Source organism: Telmatherina bonti (assembly GCF_933228915.1).
Source record: "Telmatherina bonti genome assembly, chromosome: 1".
NCBI classification, from domain to species: Eukaryota; Metazoa; Chordata; class Actinopteri; order Atheriniformes; family Telmatherinidae; genus Telmatherina; species Telmatherina bonti.
In genome coordinates, this window is record NC_136619.1 from 20,963,678 (window position 1) to 20,982,157 (window position 18,480).

General features: G+C 38.3%; 2 protein-coding genes across 2 annotated transcripts; one reads left to right on the plus strand and one right to left on the minus strand.

Annotated features, from left to right (window-relative positions):
- Positions 1–492: 492 nt before the first annotated feature.
- LOC306759418 (phenazine biosynthesis-like domain-containing protein 1) lies at positions 493–4,675 on the plus strand (the record flags this gene model as incomplete). Its single annotated transcript, XM_079245069.1, has 10 exons — positions 493–576; positions 896–995; positions 2,339–2,437; positions 2,705–2,814; positions 2,942–2,971; positions 3,067–3,155; positions 3,389–3,480; positions 3,809–3,892; positions 4,328–4,390; positions 4,551–4,675. 10 exons carry the CDS (start codon positions 493–495, stop codon positions 4,661–4,663), a joined length of 864 nt encoding a protein of 287 aa, XP_079101195.1. The 3' UTR covers positions 4,664–4,675.
- Positions 4,676–6,311: 1,636 nt separating this feature from the next.
- dna2 (DNA replication helicase/nuclease 2) lies at positions 6,312–15,320 on the minus strand (the record flags this gene model as incomplete). Its single annotated transcript, XM_079261248.1, has 24 exons — positions 6,312–6,470; positions 6,584–6,769; positions 6,891–6,980; positions 7,230–7,443; positions 7,754–7,843; positions 7,970–8,163; positions 8,285–8,371; positions 8,562–8,690; positions 8,840–8,949; positions 9,089–9,198; positions 9,366–9,479; positions 9,564–9,803; positions 9,947–10,138; positions 10,279–10,435; positions 10,661–10,775; positions 10,854–11,100; positions 11,250–11,372; positions 11,531–11,679; positions 12,033–12,216; positions 12,761–12,910; positions 13,205–13,280; positions 13,627–14,503; positions 14,975–15,040; positions 15,291–15,320. The coding sequence occupies 24 exons, from the start codon at positions 15,318–15,320 to the stop codon at positions 6,312–6,314; spliced, it is 4,089 nt and encodes a 1,362-aa protein (XP_079117374.1).
- Between the last annotated feature and the right edge of the window lie 3,160 nt (positions 15,321–18,480).

Below are 18,480 nucleotides of genomic sequence, written 5' to 3' on the forward strand. Positions count from 1 at the left end.
CAATACATGCCATTGATCTACAACATTGCACAAAGTTTTGCAAAAGGCTACCTGCATAAAGGTCTGCATTAGAAATATATATATATATATATATATATATATATATATATATATATATATATATATATATATATATATATATATATATATATATATATATATATATATATATATATATATATATATACATGTGTGTGTGATTTAAACAAATTACCCCTGAGTGAATTCTAAAAAGAATAAGAACGAGTCAATCTTTATGAATGGCTCTTTCAAAGGAACTGCTCAAGATCCGACTCCCTTCAATGAGCCAGAAATCCCACAGTCTGCTAACCTTGCAGTGGGGAGGTGACGTGGAGGGCAGACTGACGCAGACAGGGTTAAAGTCCATCAGCGACAGTTGCAAAAAAAAAAAAGAAAAAAAAAAGAAAAGAAAACCTTCTCCCCACAGACTGGTGCTGGATTCACAACGTCTTTGTATCAAGCTCAACTGAAATGGAAATCCCGGTGTTTACGCTGGATGCCTTCACCAATGTACCATTTAAAGGGAATCCCGCGGCTGTGTGTCCTCTGATGCACGTGAGTACCAACTTTTGGACCAGTGTGTTATGTTATGTGATCCTGTCTGAGGAGTTGCAAAGAAGTTGCAAAGGGAAATTTTTTTAAACACTGTATGGTGGAATTTTGTAGAACCTCCAATGATTTATGTTAATTTCCTTCAGCACTCAATCACTATACTGCACAAATCTGGGAAATTACTATTTTGTAAATTCCACATGATAAAATTAGTTTTTAAATACGCAGCCTACGCAGTAGAAGTCACTTTAACACACGCTACAAATAATGCTACAAATAATTTATAACCAGAACACACTGTGCATTGATATTCATCCCACAGGAGCTTGATGATGATTTGTATCAGAAGATAGCCGCAGAGATGAACCTGTCAGAGACGGCTTTCATCACCAGGATCAACTCCTTTGACACTTTCTCCACTGGTAGTGTTAAGTTTTGTCATCATTACACCACTTATTCATAAATACGAGTTAAGATTTGTCACGTGGTACAGCTTTTTGCTTCGGTTTAGCGATACATAAGAAAAATCAACCTGTGTCTTCTGTTATTGCGGCTGTGTCGTTCAAAGATGGATTTAGGCAGTTTCTAACAATTCATTTCTAGGTAACAAAAACAAAACCACGTCTTGTTGGCTGGAACAGCAGCAGCAAAAACAGATTGAGGTTCAAGCATCAAGACCTTAAATGTTAATTGCATTCTGCAGTAAGACATATTTTGGATTGTGTGTGTCAAAGCAAATGGAAATTCAAAATCCACCTTTTAAAGTGAATTTAATATCTGATTGAGATTATGTAAAAGTATATCATTTATATTCTAAGCAGACATGGACCTCATTCAGTTAACTGGTCAGTTACATATCAGCTAGAAAACACAGGTCACATCTGTAGTTTTGGATAACTTTACAGGAAAAATGTGTTTGAAAATTCCAACTGCTTTGTTGAAAAAAAAATATTCAGAGAAATACTACTTCAGTAAATGGTTCATAATACACAAAGATAATAGTAGATTTATAAGTAAAGACATGGTTTAGAGCGGTCTGTACTGATACTTCCCCTGTAAGTTTACTAAAGGTCATTTTGACTTGTCATCAAGAGTGAGAGTTACAATCACTCACTGAAACCCCCCAAAAGAAAAAGAAAAACAAACACACACACACACGCGCACGCGTGCACACTCACACACATGCAAATACAAAAAACAAACTAACAAAAAAAGAAACAAGGAAATAAAGAAGACCCATCCTCAGCAGTCCAGCAGTAAAGGTTATAAATGCACAGCTGCAGCTTCCATAGTTGGGAATGAAAAGAACAATGCATGGTATAGTTGGTGTTTCACAGGGTGTAAGAGTCATGTATAAATCGCTTCAGTCTTCTGAATGTTTGCAGGCATTCTTGCTTCAATAACCCAACCACAGTGTGCTGTTTTCACAATTTGTCACAAAGAAGAAGGAAAAATTACCAACTGGAAATGGCAGCGTTCATCTTCAGACACTAAAATGTGAACTAACTAAATAGGAACATCATCCATTTAAACTTGGCAAATATTTTTGGGAATCTTTTCTAACTGTTTTAATCTCTTTATTTAATATGTTCTCAGAAATAAAAGGCATGATACACTTTGTTCTGCACCCCATTTTTCAGTCTTCTTTTAATGCGCCATCATTTGTCACTTTTCCAGTTAAAAATAAACACTTGAGGCTCAAAATCTGCTTATAGCCAAATCATCAGTTTTTTTCTGAATGAAAATGTCTGCTGTAATTAAACAGGATCAAGGTTTCGCCTTCGATGGTTTACACCAACAACTGAAGTGAATCTGTGTGGTCATGCCACCCTGGCCACTGCAGCAGTCCTGTTCCAGTATGAAAGTAAGATAGTTGCTTTATAGTGAGTATAAACAGGCTGTATTTTAAGTTAATGCCTCTGACATAAAGACACACAAGACATCACAAACTGTAAATAAAAGATTTGTTTTGAAGTTGTTCTCATACTGTAAAATTTCAAAGTGTTGTGCATGTTGCATCTGACAAAGAAGGTCAAATAATTTTAGCCAAATGGATGAAAACATTTAATTCAATAAAGCTTATTACATAGAGTATGAGTGTTAGACAATACATGCTGTCCATGTCCATCAGAGAACATAAACTCGAAACTGGTGTTTGAGACCAGGAGTGGAGAGCTGGCTGTCACTCAGAGGGGAAATGAATATGTCATGGACTTTCCTCTCAATCCACCGACCCAGGAGGTACAGTACGTTGTCATATAGATACTCCACTGTATCTGCTGCAGAAAGACAGTATTCTAATTGAATATTTAAATGTATCTAATAGTTAACATGATATTGCTCAATGGGCTTTTTTTCTTACTCTAAGGATCCTCATGAGTTCAGAGAAATTATTAAAGTAAGTACATCATGAGTAACATCTGCATGACCAGTTTGCGCAGGATAATGACGTAATGTGTTTAAACTGTTAATGCATATACTTGTGTATTACAGGCTGCAGTTGGAAACCATCCAGTTCAGGAGGTTTTTCTGAACTCTGTTACCAAAAAGCTTCTGATTCGACTGTGTGACAGCTGTGACAGGTAACTATATACTGTCATTGTTACACAGTATGCAGGCAGAAATTTAACTTGCCAAATAGCTAAAATAATGTTATGGTAAGGACTGTATTGTTTTTAAACAGCTGTTGAATCTTGTAATATACTTGTGATAATAAGCCCATGTGAGAAGGTACACTAGTCAAGCCACTAACCATACTGATCCAGTCATCAAGAAGTCTTGAAATGTGGCTGTGCTGCATGTGTGTCATATTTAGGGAAGTGCTAGCCAGTCTGAAAGTGGACCCCTTGACTCTTCTGAAAAGTGAAACGAGTGGAAGAGTCAAAGGACTAATTGTCACCCTCAAAGGTAACCCAGTTTATACACAGCAGGTAGAGCAGATTTATATTGTAGGATAGCCTCATGGTATATCTGAGCCAGACTACATGCTGTAATTTCACTTTCATATTTCTAACAAAAATAAATCATGTGGCATCATAGCAACTTGAACCCTCTGTATTTAATGTTAAGTATTTTATCTGACTGTTGTATGTAAACACATATTGAAATACGCTGTTCAGTAACACAGAAATATTAAACAAAAAAATCGTACTTTCAAGGCTTGTCCAATATAGACTTGGCCAAACGGAAATCAATCAAATTAGCTTCCTTTTTAAACATTGTAAAATGACTACAGGGTCACCAGACTGTCAGCCAGGATACGACTTCTACTCCAGGTACTTTGGTCCATGGTCTGGCATCCCAGAGGATCCTGTCACTGGTAAGATGACAGTTTTAGCTACAGTTATTATGGTCTCTTAAATAGCAGTTTAGGTCACAATAGTACATCCAACAATCAATTTTTCTGCTCTAATGTTGTTATACACATGTGCATAATGTACAGCAGGGATCTCAAACCTCTAAAATCACTGTCCTGAAAGTTTTAGATGTTTCCCTGCTTCAACACACCTGACTCAAATTAAAGGGTAAATTAATGTGCAGAACTTGACATCAAGCTGTTAGATTGGAATCAGGTACACTGGAGCAGGGAAAAATTAATTCAGCAAGACAGTGGCCCTTAAGGACCAAAGTGTGGCATTCCTGCTGTACATACAAGACACAAAGCAATTTCTAATGTCCAGCTCTTGCAATTAAGAAGTTAAATGTTTGTCTTGTTTAAAGCAGGGGTACAGACAACATTCCTCTGTCTTTACAGGCTCTGCCCACACTGTCCTGGGTAGCTACTGGTCCAAAAAACTTGGAAAAAATAAAATGCTGGGTAAGTAATTTAAGCAGTGCCGCAGAGTTAAACCACAGCTCATCAATTTTATACTTAAACTGTTTCATTAATCATTGACCACCGCATGAATTAGTAGATGGCAAATGCCACTGACTGTATGTATTCCATTATTAACACTCAGCTCATTATATTTGTTTAGCTTATCAGTGCTCCAGTCGTGGTGGTACGCTGGAACTTGAAGTGAGAGATGACGGAAGGATTAACATAGCAGGAGTGGTCACCACAGTCCTGCAGGGAGTGATCCGACTGTAGGCACCAGTAAAGTATGAAAGACATGCTGAAACAGCCAATGTACAACTGCTGATGAACATGAGGTTGTTTTAATCTTTAATCAAACTGATAAACATGACAGGGTGAAAACAGCACTTTGATTTAGTATGGATCAGCATAGTTTAATCACATCACAAAACAGAAAAGACAAAATACAGTACCCCCCCCCCAAATAAAACTACAAAAACAAGAAAAATATGAGGCTGTGTTGCAAGTTAACATTAATTGTTGAACAGCAGATTTGTGGAAGTGGGCTTATCCTACTGCAACATAAACTCTTCGGAAAGAACTGAAGGTAGAGTTATGAATTATAACTTAATGTCACATTAAAATGTTTTAGAACCGCCAACACAAAAGACACGAGAGAATAACAATGTTATAAAGGAAAACCCCCAAAAAATTTATCACAAGAAGTTGTACTTATTGTACCATAACGTTTTATCAGTAAGTTTGCCAATTATGCGCAGCTGATTTCAAAGGAATGAGAAGAATGACTAATGCAAAGCTGTATTTTCTGCTGCTGACATAATCCCACTATAACCTGTCTTTTAAGAGTTCCTATAAATGACTTGTATCTTAGTTTGCTGTTTCTTCACAGTTTAGACAAGTGAAGCCCAGGTTATATAGAATATTGTCCTGTTGATGTGGAATTCTTCCAGTTTCCCATCGCATATGTTTGAATTATTAACATGCATTGCCCCATTAAAGTTGGAGTAAAGTTGGAGCGGTATTATAGTTTTTAGTTCTCAAGACTTGACAAAGTTGAATTTTGAGCTTTTCTGACTATTACAGCTGAAAGAAAATAACTCACGTTTAATCCATTTGATTACATAATAATTCTTCATGTTGCAACAAAATGCCCAATAAAAGTTAAAATAATCCAACATAAAATATCACATGTGCATTAACAGAAATGATTAAACGTATCTGGGTCATGACCAACCCTAATTGAGTTTTGATGGTTTGAGGAAAAAAAAAAGAAAAAAAAGATCAATTAAGATCAGTTCACTTTCAATACATTTCACTGCTACAAATGCAGTACAAAGGTTTGTTTCAGTATTTCAGTACCTGTTCAAAACATTAAAAGTGAATATTATAAAACAGGAATGCTTTAAATGTACTAAGTTTAAAAGTTAAAAAATGAAGCTATAGCCTGCTCATGTTAAAGATTTCAAATCTGGGAAACACACACACAAAAAAAAGAATGAATTTTTTATGTAAATGCGACCGAGTTTCAGATGGAAAAAAACACTTGGTATAATACATGTTGGCACAAGTCTTACTGGAAATATTACGGTTTTACATCACAAAACTGGTCAAGTACTTTGTTCCGTATGACTATTTCAAGTTATTTTGTTAAAGTTATGTGTGTCTCAAGGTGGATCACCTAGCATTTACGTAGATTATCTTATGTTTCTCTGTCATGCTGAGGGGATCCACAGCCACTGGCTACTTCATTATGTGATTATCTGAAACATCATCCTGGCCTCCTGACTTCTGTCACAGGTGCATCATGGGTAAGATGTTATGGGCATCTGGTGGCAGCTGAATAATGTGGAAGAAAGGGTTCAGGAAAAAAAAACAAACCAGTTTACATAACCCCCACCCCCCCTTAAAAATATATTTGTTCTCAAAAGGATATCATGTTCTGCTGCTGAAGATGGGTTAGTAGTTTCTCCACTGGTGAGTAGCGTTGCAGAGTCATAGCAGAGCCCACCATCAGCAGTTTGTGTTTAGCTCTGGTAATGGCCACATTCAGGCGTCGCCAGTCCTTTAACAGCTCCCCTAACTTTAAAAGAACAAACAGAAGAAAAGCAGGTCAGATTTCCACTCACTTGTTCATTCATGCAGAGACAGAGGCACAAAGAGGAAAAAGGGAGAGATGGGAGCACAAACACGCACATTCCCTGCCTCTGCAGTGCTCCTGACAAATGAGAGAACAATCAGACTTTTGTCTCGTCCTTGGTATCTGTCCACTGTGTTCACTTCAACACCGGTGAAAGCGGGCGACTGCAGCAGTGTTGAGATGGTCTTTAATTGTTGTCTGTAAGGCGCAATTACACCGACATCACTGGGCTTACATCCGGCCTGAAAACAGAAAAAAGTACATTTTTACCACAGATAACCACAGTCATTGTAAATTAATTGCCCCTTTCCATTTGCATACATTTTTAGTGCTATATTAATCTAATGTCCAGAAGCCAATGACCTTCATGAGAAGAGACAGCAGCTTGTGTACGAGGGCAGCTTCAGTGTGATTGCTCACTCCTCCCTGCTCCACCGACTCCAATGCAGGCACCTTAAGTAACCAATGGAGACAACGGAGACTGAAATCAACTCAACTCCACTACATTCAAACAGTCCAACACATACATAACCTGTTAAAATACAGAAAGGAACATCCTTAGTTTTTATCTTGTTAGAAATTGATTTAACATTAATAACCTTGTTAGGTCAACATTCATTTAAAAAATCCTGTCTTTTCAGATTGAACTCATTCAAATGCTGACTTCAAATGTACTTTAAGTGTTCTCTGTATTACACTAACCATGGAGCAGTCAAGGAAGCAGACAGGATTGCTGGGCAGCAATGTGGCCTGTAACCATGACAGATCATACTGAGGATGAGCCTGAGAATAGGAATTCAGCTCTGACTGGACAGAGCTCAGTAAGGGCAGTGTGAGCAGCGCAGTGGCCGTCCTTTCTGATCCACACTCCAGCCGGCCATCATACATCAGAGAGTTACTCAGAGACATGATCTGCCTATGAAAGATAAATCAAACGACCAATGATGGAGATGTGATGCTTGTATCAGTTCCATTCACTTTACTGAACTGTTTTGGATGGATGACATGATTAATTCTTCCATGCAATCTCATAGCACAATAAATTCATTCATAAATCTTCTTACTACTTTTATCTTTAGTTCAGTTTCTGTTTTAAGCACCAACATGATAAACAACATGATTGTTACATTTAGGTGGAATTTCACTTGTTGAAATAAAAAGAAAAACTCATAATACACAAGACCCAAATATTGAAGTATTTCAGTTTTCTGCAAACACACGTTTACCTGTTCATTCGATACTGCACGTTAAGTTGCACCACTGCCTCAACGTGGAGCTCCAGTCGCTTAAATAAACTTTCATCCATCCCAAGTGACCTGCAGGAAAATAAAGAAGCTGTTTATTGCTACATCCAAACCATCAAATTGTCTGAATAAGTACGAAGTCTCAAATACTACTAGATGTTTCTCTTCTGATCGAACTGCATGCAATGTATTCTTGACCTTGCTTCCTGGTTTTGTACTATTGGGGGCAGCTGTTGATGGTCCCCAACCAGCACAAATCTCTTGGCATAGAAAAGTGGCCCCAGACAGATTGGCTGGCTGATCTGTGATGCCTCATCTACGATACAGAAGTCAAACCGGCGACGTGTGAAAATTGGATGCTTGATGCCCATACAGGTGGTTGCCACAACCAGCTAGAATGACACAAGACAATAAGAATTTAACAGAGAAGCCAAAAAGAAGCAGTGTTAATAATAGTAAATTTAAAATCAGTCCAGGACATTTTCATAATATTCATTCAGGTAAACACTTCACCTCTTTGTTATATAGCGCCTCCAGCTCTGAGAGTGTGTGAACCTCCTTTTTTCTTTCCTCTGTGTAAGGCAAGATGTCCGGATGAACCTGTTGAAGTCATATCAGAAAAAATATCAGAAAGTAACAGGGATGCTTTAAAAGCATTACAAGTAATTAATAGTCATTTAAAGAAATAGCATATAAAATAAAGTGTAAAAATGTTAAACAAAAGTAGGAATTGAATATTCAACAGTAATCTACTTTCAATATCAAACTAGAGAAGCCAGCTGTGAAATACCTTCTGTCCCTGGCCCAGACGCAGAAAACCAACCCGGAAACGTTTCAGCTTAAGCAGGATGTTGTCAACAGCAGAGTGGGTATAACTGGTCAGCAACACAGTGAAACCACAAGCGTGCAGAATACGAACCTACAGACACAAGCAAGAATGGTGGAAAGTACTGCATGAGAGGAATGAAAAAAAAAAAGTGACAATAAGGGAGAAAGGGATTTCTGTTGGGGTGGGGAGGTGGGGGTAAATCAATTTGATTTATGGTAACAGAATAGTTTAGGGGATACCAGGGTGCAGATTGTTGTTGTCTTTCCTGTGCCTGGCATGCCAACAATCAATGTATAATCCTTCGACAACAACACCTTCTTCATGGCCTGTTTCTGGGGTTTGTTGAGGCCTAAACAAACACAACCATAATAAATCAACCAAATAGCAACTACTCTCCAGAGGTGAGGTCCTCATGAGAGTAAGCATTGTATAATGTGGGACAAAAGTACAAAATAACATAAAAAAAAAGAAGAGCAGAGCTGAGCCACCTTTGAGGATGTTTGCCACAGTGTCCTTGGCCTCTCTGGGCAGAACAGAGCTGAGGTTGGAGATGAACTCTGGAGAATGAAGGTCAGTGATCAGCTCCCTCAGGCGTGCACTGTACAGAGTCACAGTTAAGTAAATAAGTTCAAACATTAGGACAAAACTTCAAACAACAAACAGCATTTATGTATAGAAATTAAATATCTGTTTCACATCAGCTTGGTTTAGCATCACAAGCCTGCTTTGCTGTTGTTGCTGAATATTTACTTTAAATTTTCCCACCTGTCAGGACAATCTTCCATCAGTCTGGAAAGATTGGAGAGATGAGTACTGAAACCAACCACACCTTCATCACCGTCCAGTCGAAACAACACGCCACTGAACTTTGACAAGTCCCTGTTAACACAACAAAACAACAGAAATACTGAATACTTAACTGAAGCTGAAATACAATATTGAAGCTTTGGAATCTACTCTAACCTGTCCAGAGTGCAGCTGACTGATGTCCTGCTGACTTCACACAGGTACCCCGATGCTAAGCCAACAAGGCGACCTTCCTGGTCACTAACAACAATGCGGTCTCCACTGGTCAAACCCTGCTGCAGAGAACTACTGGTACTACTACTACTGCGCTGGAAACGATGGAGGAAGATGCCTTCAGATGGCGTAGTCACTGGGCCGCTAAGCTGCAGATTCCCCACACAGCTCCCCTTCTTCTCACTAAAAACAAATCAGAAAATAAAACAAAACAAGCACCTCTTAAAGTGTTTCAAAAAACAGCTTTACTCCAAATGTTACACCTTTTACAAAAAAAACTTATAAAAAATAAACTTTGTTTGCTGTTTGGGAATCAAGCTTCATACCTCTCCTCAACAGACTGAAGCCACACTCGCTTTCGACCGTTCTTGGTCTCCATGGTAGATGCTTCCAAGCAGCAAAGCAGCATCCAATGAGAGAAATAGTTCAAATGTGTGAGAGACAGGTGCTTTGTCTCTTGCTGCAAAAATTCTTGCACAACATCCTTGCTTTCTTCTTCAAAGCCGGTATCCACCGCTCTGTGCCAAAGATGAAGGTACATAATGAGACAGACAGGAGATGAATGGTCAGAAACTACTGATTAATAAAAATTAGCTTATTGTCCAACATGCTCCCAATCTTAATAAAAATGTGCACATAACATTTTTAAACGGTTAACCTTGCATATAAAGCACAGTTCATTCTCTGAGGACAATACTGGCAGGTCTGTCTGTTGGTCAGGATCTCAGGAAGTCTCGACAGATGACTTCGATCTGCTCCTTTCTCCACACAGTTGTGAATGTGATGAACCAAAGTGTTCCTCAGCTTCAGCAGCTCTGATAAAAACATAGTTTTAGCCATCATGCTGATGAAGAAAGACACCCATGAAAACCAGTTTTATGCCAGTTATCTGGAAAACTATTGGACTATTTTAGTAGGGAGCTTCATCAGCCATCATTTGTGTGTTATCCTGATGTACTCCACATTTGAAATAAAAACATCTTAGATTGACATAGAATTGTTCACAGCTGGTTGGTTCAGTAGACACGGACACACTGTACCTCTGCGGTCCATGTGGCTGGCTGCTACAGGATGCATATTGCCAGTTTTGAGGTAAAGCAGGAGACCAGCTTCAGGGTTGTATCTCTCCAAGGTCATTAGGGTATACAAGATTACCTACACACAGAAACACACCTTTTGATTAAAACTTGCTTTAAAGCCGACTGCCCCGGTCCACGTGTGCAGTCCACCAACCTGACTCCGATGTTCTATGGAGTTTGACTCCTTTCCAGTTTTTAGCTCCAGCGGAAGAGTTTTTTCCTCTGAGATTCTGTGACTGCTGCTTCTTGGCTTTTGGATTCGAACCCGTGCAGTCACATCAATCTTCCCTTTGAGGCCAAATCTTGGGGACCAGACATTCTCTTCGATATCAGCCAGCTCGGTGACTGTGACAACAGCAGGTGAGTCCTCACATCTACCTTGAACTCTGCTGTTGCTAGGACTGGAAGCAAAGGTTCAAAGACAAATAATCAGCCTTTTGAAAGTTAGCAAAACCTTTTCTGGACTGCTTTCCAGAAATTCCATTTAAAAAAGCAAGCAAACAGTCTTCAAAATGAATATTAGTGACATTCATTAAACACCTGGACATACATTTTAAGACTGATGGCTTTTGGTGTTGAAGAAGTGAGGTATTCTTTAGCCCAGTGTTCCAAGGAAGGCAGATAGTCAAACAGTTCCTGCTTCATCTCCTCCTGACTTAGACCTAAGGTGTACCTGTGAACACACAAATGAATCCGAACTAACCAAAGTAACTTAATGTCTTTGTGCTGCAATTTCAGCTGTTTACATGCTTGGTTGAGCCAAGCGGTGCTTTAACTGGAGCTTGGCTCAACCAAGCATGTAAACATACTGATTGCAATGTAACTACTTACATGTCTCCTAGGTAACGAGGACTGTGCAGTGCTTCATCGGCCAGTGTTGACAGTTTCTCCAAAGAAAAATCTGTAGCTATAGCTGCTTTCTGGAAAACTTCATGGACCATGGTACCATTAAGCATTTGCTTGGAGCCTCCATCAAAGCTCTGCATCAAGGTAAAAAAAAGACCATCAGAGAGGGCAAAGAGTAAAGCATTGTGTTACTGAAGTATGGCAAGTAACTTAATGTATTTTAATGCAGCTGCATCAACCTAAGGCCTGAAAGATCACTTCAATTAAGTCTTCTAAGTAGATCTTTAAAAAAAAAAAAGAAAAGAAAAAGAAACCCCCACCCCATACTTTTATCAGTACAATACACAAATATTAACTAATATCATTGTACCAATACCAGCTTCTCAAGCGAGGCCTTTCAAATCCTTCTACACCAACTAAACCAGGTGACTATCTGCACAGATATCACCAACATAGAGGGGTATTGATTCCTGGTCAATCCTTTTACCTTGAACATATCTCCCAGCACTGCACGCCTCATGCAGCGGATGGAGCTCGAGATGCTGGTACCTGAGATTAGGATGTCAGGTAATAAAACCAAGAAACCCTGCTCCCTGTCCACTAACCAGGTCCCACCATCACAGCGACCTTCCAGATGCACTACATCACCACGACGAACAGGTGTAATCTCCCTGCAAAAACCCAAGAAGAAAATATTTCATGTACACATACATGATGCAGAATACACTGAAACATCTACTGTATACCTGGGTTACTCATTCCAGTCCTATGATGACCGCAGTCCAGTAAGCTTTAACTGTATTCCTGCTTCAACACACTTGAATCAAATTAAAATGGATTCAACAGCCTATTAAGTTCTGCACAATGAATCATTAATTTGAGTCAGGTGTGTTGGGGCAGAAAACATGGAAAACCTGCTGGATTGCAGCTCTTGTAGGACTGGAACGAGTAACCTGATCTATACAGTCCTGATTACACACGAAAAGTGAAATATTACAAGAAAAAGTAGAAAACAGACAAGGCACATAAAGTTCAGCCATATATGGTGACAATTATATAAGGGGATACGTGGACCCCCTCATAAACAAGATGATACAACTCAGATGTCTCTATTACATAAAATTTTGTTTTTCCTCCAAAAAAAAAAAAAAAAAAAAAAATCACAATTGCAAGCTTGTACTGCAAATTTTAACTTAGAGGTTAAAAAAGTATTACCATCCATCTTTTAACAGACATGTCTCAGTTGGATGGAGAGACTTGGAACATGAGACGATCAGAGTTTTGGTGCTGGGTGTCTCCTTAACATCAATCACCCAGTAGCGGCTGTTTATGCCTCCAGAAAGGATTACATGGTCCGGTACCTTGCTGAGGGAAAAGAAAGACCTTTTGTCACATATGCACAAAGTTTGCTTTTTAAAGAAATGAATAGGGAAAAGAAATAGTTTAATTCCAATTATTAACACTCCTAAGAGATTTTATTTCAGCGACATAACACCAATGCATCCAGCACTGTGTGAAATATAAAGCCACTTTCATTTGTGCTATCCAAATACTATCGGACTTAACTTCTCCATTTCTATCGGATTGCTTCTTCATTTCAGTTTCCTCTGCTATCTGCAGCGACATTTCCTTTAGTTGGTGTGTTCAGCAGTTTCTTACCAAGGTTTTTTAAATTTATCCTCTCGTTCATCATTATGGTCCATCTGTTCTGTAAACCAGCTCTCATCAAATTCCTCTTCAATGGGACACACAGATTGCATTCTTGTATTTTCTTGTCATTTGGAAAAAAAGCAACAAAAAGTGGAAAGTTAGCAAAGATCTGAAACAATCTAGGTCCTGCAATAGGTTCACAGCAGTCATATGACTTTATAGTTAATAATGTGACAATTTATCCACAGGTCCATTACAAAAAGACACGGACATTTTTATTCTATTTCCTTGACATTAGGTTGTTTATTCAGATGATGTTAAAGTGTTTATAAAGAACACTGTAAAAAAAAAAATCTGTTTCTTCTTGGGAACAAAATAAATAGCTTAAAATAAAGGATCCCCCTAGGTGCAGACTAGCTGCTGGAACATACCTGCACCTCCAGCTTGCTGCTTATTTGACATGATCCTCATGTCACCATCTCCACCCGTCACTGGCGTTCCTACATTTTCTTTTTCTCTTAATTCAACCTCTTCCTGGTGTGCAGCTGTGATGGGTTGAGGACTATGTTCATGTACATGAGTAGTAGTGTATGTACCATTGTCCAGGCTGTTGGCTTTCTCTTCAGCTGCTTTCAGCTCTGTTATCACAGTAAATCCAGTTTCTTTCTGGCCTTGTTCCCCTTGATGTTTTCTCTGTCCCACCATGGAGTGGCCAGAAACAGACTGCTGCAAAATCACTGCACTTCTGCGGTTATCATAACCCACTTCCAAAGCATGACTGTGACTTGTGTCATTGGAAAGGTGAGATACCTTCACAGGACCTGTCAGAGGCCTCGTCACTTTCACGTGGTTACCTGTAGAGCTGAGCTCAGCTGGTGGTGAAAGACTGGAAGTTCTTGTTCTCTTGGCGTTGTGGGATTCTTCAGGAGGACTGAAGAGTCTCTTCAAGGAGCTGGACAATCGATCGTCTCTCTTGGTACTTCTTCTCGGACCTTTACCATGGGGACTGCGACAGATTGGGGACAGTTGATCAAGCTTTGCCAAGCCTGTCCCCTCTCTGCTGGGCTCTGGGCTCAGGTAGTCTTCCTCTCTGGATGCAGAAGTGCATGTAAGCCGGATCTGACTGCTTGGAGTTTCAGGCACAGAGAGGATAAGATCTGGAGAGGGTGGAAGATTTTCAAGGTCACTGAGGATGCCCCTGTTTGATGGGGAATTTAGTCTGAGATGGGAGTTTTTATAATCTGTTATCTGAGGTCCAGTCTTCCCAAATACCGTGCCAGTAAGAGGTACTTTTGTGGAGGATAAGTCCTACAAGAGAGAAAAAAAAAAAAGAAAAAAAAAGAGGTGAATGATCTGAATATAAACTTAGCCATTGCTTGTACAACAGAAGAAAAACAGAAACAATTAAACTTCAACAGTTCAACTGTTTTACCCATCCATCCTACTCAAGCACTCAGAATAATAAAGCAACACATTTTATAAGTACATTCAATTATTCCACTGAGCATTTAAAATCAGTGAAATTAAGCTTTAAAATGACTAAAATGACAGCTGACTCAGCAAAAAAAAAAGAAAAAAGAAAAAAAAAGTTGCACAAGTTTCTACAACTAAAAGGGCAGTGCTGCATCTCTTCTACACAAAAGGGTATGTTTATTGAAGGCTGCTTCTTGGTCACTGGCATTATTACCAGCAGTGTAGCCATCATCGTGCCATCATCCACTGTCCAGAGACGTAGAAAACACGAGGAAGAAAAAAAAAAAAAAAAAAAAAAAAAATTACCTTTTGGTTTTTGGAAGTAAAGAAGGATGAGATATTCTGCTGAGCTCCAGGTAAACCTGCAGGTATCTGACAGAAACAAGAAAAAGCATAAAATATAAACATATCACACACCAAAACTATAATCTGTTCCCAACACTTTGAAATTATGACACGGAAATACATGTACATCACGCAATTATGAGATGTTGCAGTGTAATGTAAACATAACTCTTAACGTGGCAAAACAAAACACACCCAGACACGCATATTGAACGATTATAATCAATATGCTTTTATTTTTATCATCAATATTAACACTAACAACAAAAGTACTTACCTTGGTTTTCCTCACTTTGGTCCTGTTCATAGTGACTACGTTTAGTCACAGCGGCCTGGTTTCTGATGGCAGGTGGTGGATAATTTAGTCGGACAACCAGTCCGGCAGCCAGGATTTAATGAGATGGATGTTGGAAAGATGTGTTCAGCTGTTGGACCCACCGTGTTGCCAAGTAAAGGCTAATCTGAGCGGCATCAGCTAACAACAGCGATACGCGAACCCCGCTTCTGGTTCTCTGCATCTCCGAGACTCGCAGATTCTTCACACATCTTCAAGGGAACGATAACAATATAACGCTGACAAAAACTCCAGCCCTAGGAGTCATCTATACAGTAAAATATCCGCTCACTCTTTTACAGCTTCATTAAAAGTCCGGAGCGCGAAATTTGCAGTTTCGCGGAACGGAAATTGCGTCAACACACTTCCGTTTTTTTTAAAAACCCCCAATAAAAATAAGGAAGAGAAAGAAAAAACATCACGACGCTGCCACCTTTTCTTAACCAATAGTCATTACGCTGCAGAATATGCTGAAAGCCCTAATTATTGTTACAAAGTACATAGATAATATTAGTTAAACATTTAGCCAAACTCAAATTATAATACAATAAATGCCACATTCAATGTAAAAACAGCACACAGTATTTGGAGAACAGGTCTACATGTAGGCAAGATCTATCTTTTCTTTTTTGCCATTTAATTTCATTAGAGTACAAGCAACATCTGGATATTAAGTAGATTTCTCTGTTATACACAGACTCAGTGTCAGGGTAAATAGGTAATGCATATGAGGACTTTAAAAGTTTCTGTTTATATAATTTTAGGACATTTTCTCCTATATATTCTGTTTTTTGTTATTGTAATGGTTCATAAAAGGAAAAAATAAACAAATAAGATTGATAAAATTGTGTTGGAAAAACACGTCCAACACATCAAACACCATACGACAGTAGGAAGAACTTTATTGTTACTAAATATCGATATTAATTTAGCACAAATAGGCTCCGATAATCCAATCGAAATTAACTGAGCAGAAAGCCTAAAAGCAAACAAGTATTACATTTATACCTTTAAAAACATATTTAGAATATGTCTATTAAGCTGTTACTGAGACTTTTCTGCTGATATTATATGCACAGGGCAACTCCCATAGCTGAGGAACCCAACGCACTCCCACTGGATAATAGAGATTTGTTCCCACCTACTGGCTGTGACAGAAACAACAATAGTAATTGCATTCAATTTTAAGAAATATAAAGCAGCGGTCTCCCAGATTCATTTTTATCTTGTGGACGAAAACAGGAAATTTTGTGCTATTATATTTTGAAAAACTGCTGACTGATCCTCCAGCTTCTCACACGTGGTAAAATTAGTCAGATTGGTTTATATAGAGACTGGCCAGGAGATGACAGTAGACACTCGGTTAAAACCAAAAGCGTATGAGCAAAGCTTACGCAACAGAAAGGTGCTTCTGTCATCATTATTATCTCACTGACTTTACTGTTTAAGTACCTGTTTCAAAAGAGGTAATGCTTGGTGAGGTCAGAACCGCAGCCACAGACTTGTGAGTTTCTAGTTTTAGACCCAAAACTAAAATACACAGTTTATAATACATGATAAAAACATTTACCAAAGAAACTAATCTTAATGATTACAATTTCAAGTTAATTAAGCTCCTCTTTTTAAAATTTTTTTCTTTATATGTTTGTGTCCCTGTGAGGTATTTTGATGAATACCAGAAATACCACCCATGAATTGTCTTTTCAGATTTAACTTCCAGTATGTCTGTATGGTCAGACAATAACACACTAGAAGGAGGCCCACACACAGCAGGACAGAGACCAGGACAGCGATCATGTAAACTTTATGCCAGCTTGACAGGACCCTATACACAAGATCAGAGTGCATAAACTTCACATTTCTGTTGTTTCCAGCTGAATTTAATACCACAGTTTTATTACCTGGTTTGTGTGTTCACAGTCTGCCAATTATATAATGATAAAAAGGAGCATAAGTTAGGGCTTTGACACAAATGTGTTACCATCTTCTGCTGAGCTGTTTGTTTTTAGTGTCTTATGTGTTTAGAGCTGTTTCAGCTTTCTTTTTATTGCAATCACAGTTTTGACATCCTATAACTTCAGTTTACATTAAAAACACTATAGTAACTAAAAGTAACAACTTTAACTTCTTCTCTCCTCACTGTAAATATTTCTGTATTAGGTCTGGAATACTGCCTCATTGGACTAATAGCCTGTTTATTTTAGTCTATTAGGAGTTCAGTTCATTCTAGTTTGCTCTTTCCACAATAGCACCTTAAAGGCCCTTTTTACCTTCGTTTAAGGTTATTACTTCCAGCAGACTCATTAAAGTGTTACTTGTGGGTTGTGTTATTTACAAGTCTATATACATAAGACGGCAGATGTGTTTGAAATGTTAAAGAATTTTTTATATTTTATACTTCATCAAGAAATTTGATTATTTTTCTCTTTTTTGTGCATATTCTCACTTGGAATAAGATCTTTGCGTATGCTGTAAAACTACAGCTTTTACGGACAAAAGCTACAGTTTTTTCAAGACTCAAAACTTATCTGTTTAGACAAGCCTACTCACTTCACCCATAATTGCACTGTCTTTTAATGTCTGTTTAAATGTCTGTTGTTTTAATTTGTTTTAATGCAATTTTTAACATGTATAATATAAGGTGACCTTGAGTGTCTAGAAAGGCGCCAAACAAATAAAATTTATTATTATTTTCTTTGGACTAATGTGCTTCACAGTTCACTTTGTGCAATCATGTCATTGCTACCATTGGCAACAGCCAGCTGGTGCTGTCTTCTTTATAACACTCAAAAGTTTGTACAAGACCAGTCAAATTTAAACAAAGGGAGTAAAACGAAACAAAACAAACAAACAAAAAACAGCGACACACTAAACAGAGCAAAGCAAACAAAACAAGCCATGCAAATACTGCAAGGGAAACAATGCTCTCATTAATAAACCCCTTACTAGAATGAACTGAAACCAATGGGTTGCCTCTGCTTCACTCTCTAGGTGGAATCAGCAAAGAAATGGGCACTAACATAGATACAAGCTTTAAAACTATGCTCTTATAATAATCCAGATAGTCCATTTTCTCTTTGGACCAGAGTACATAATGTATATGATTTACAAAAAGAATGTCAAAAGTTGACTC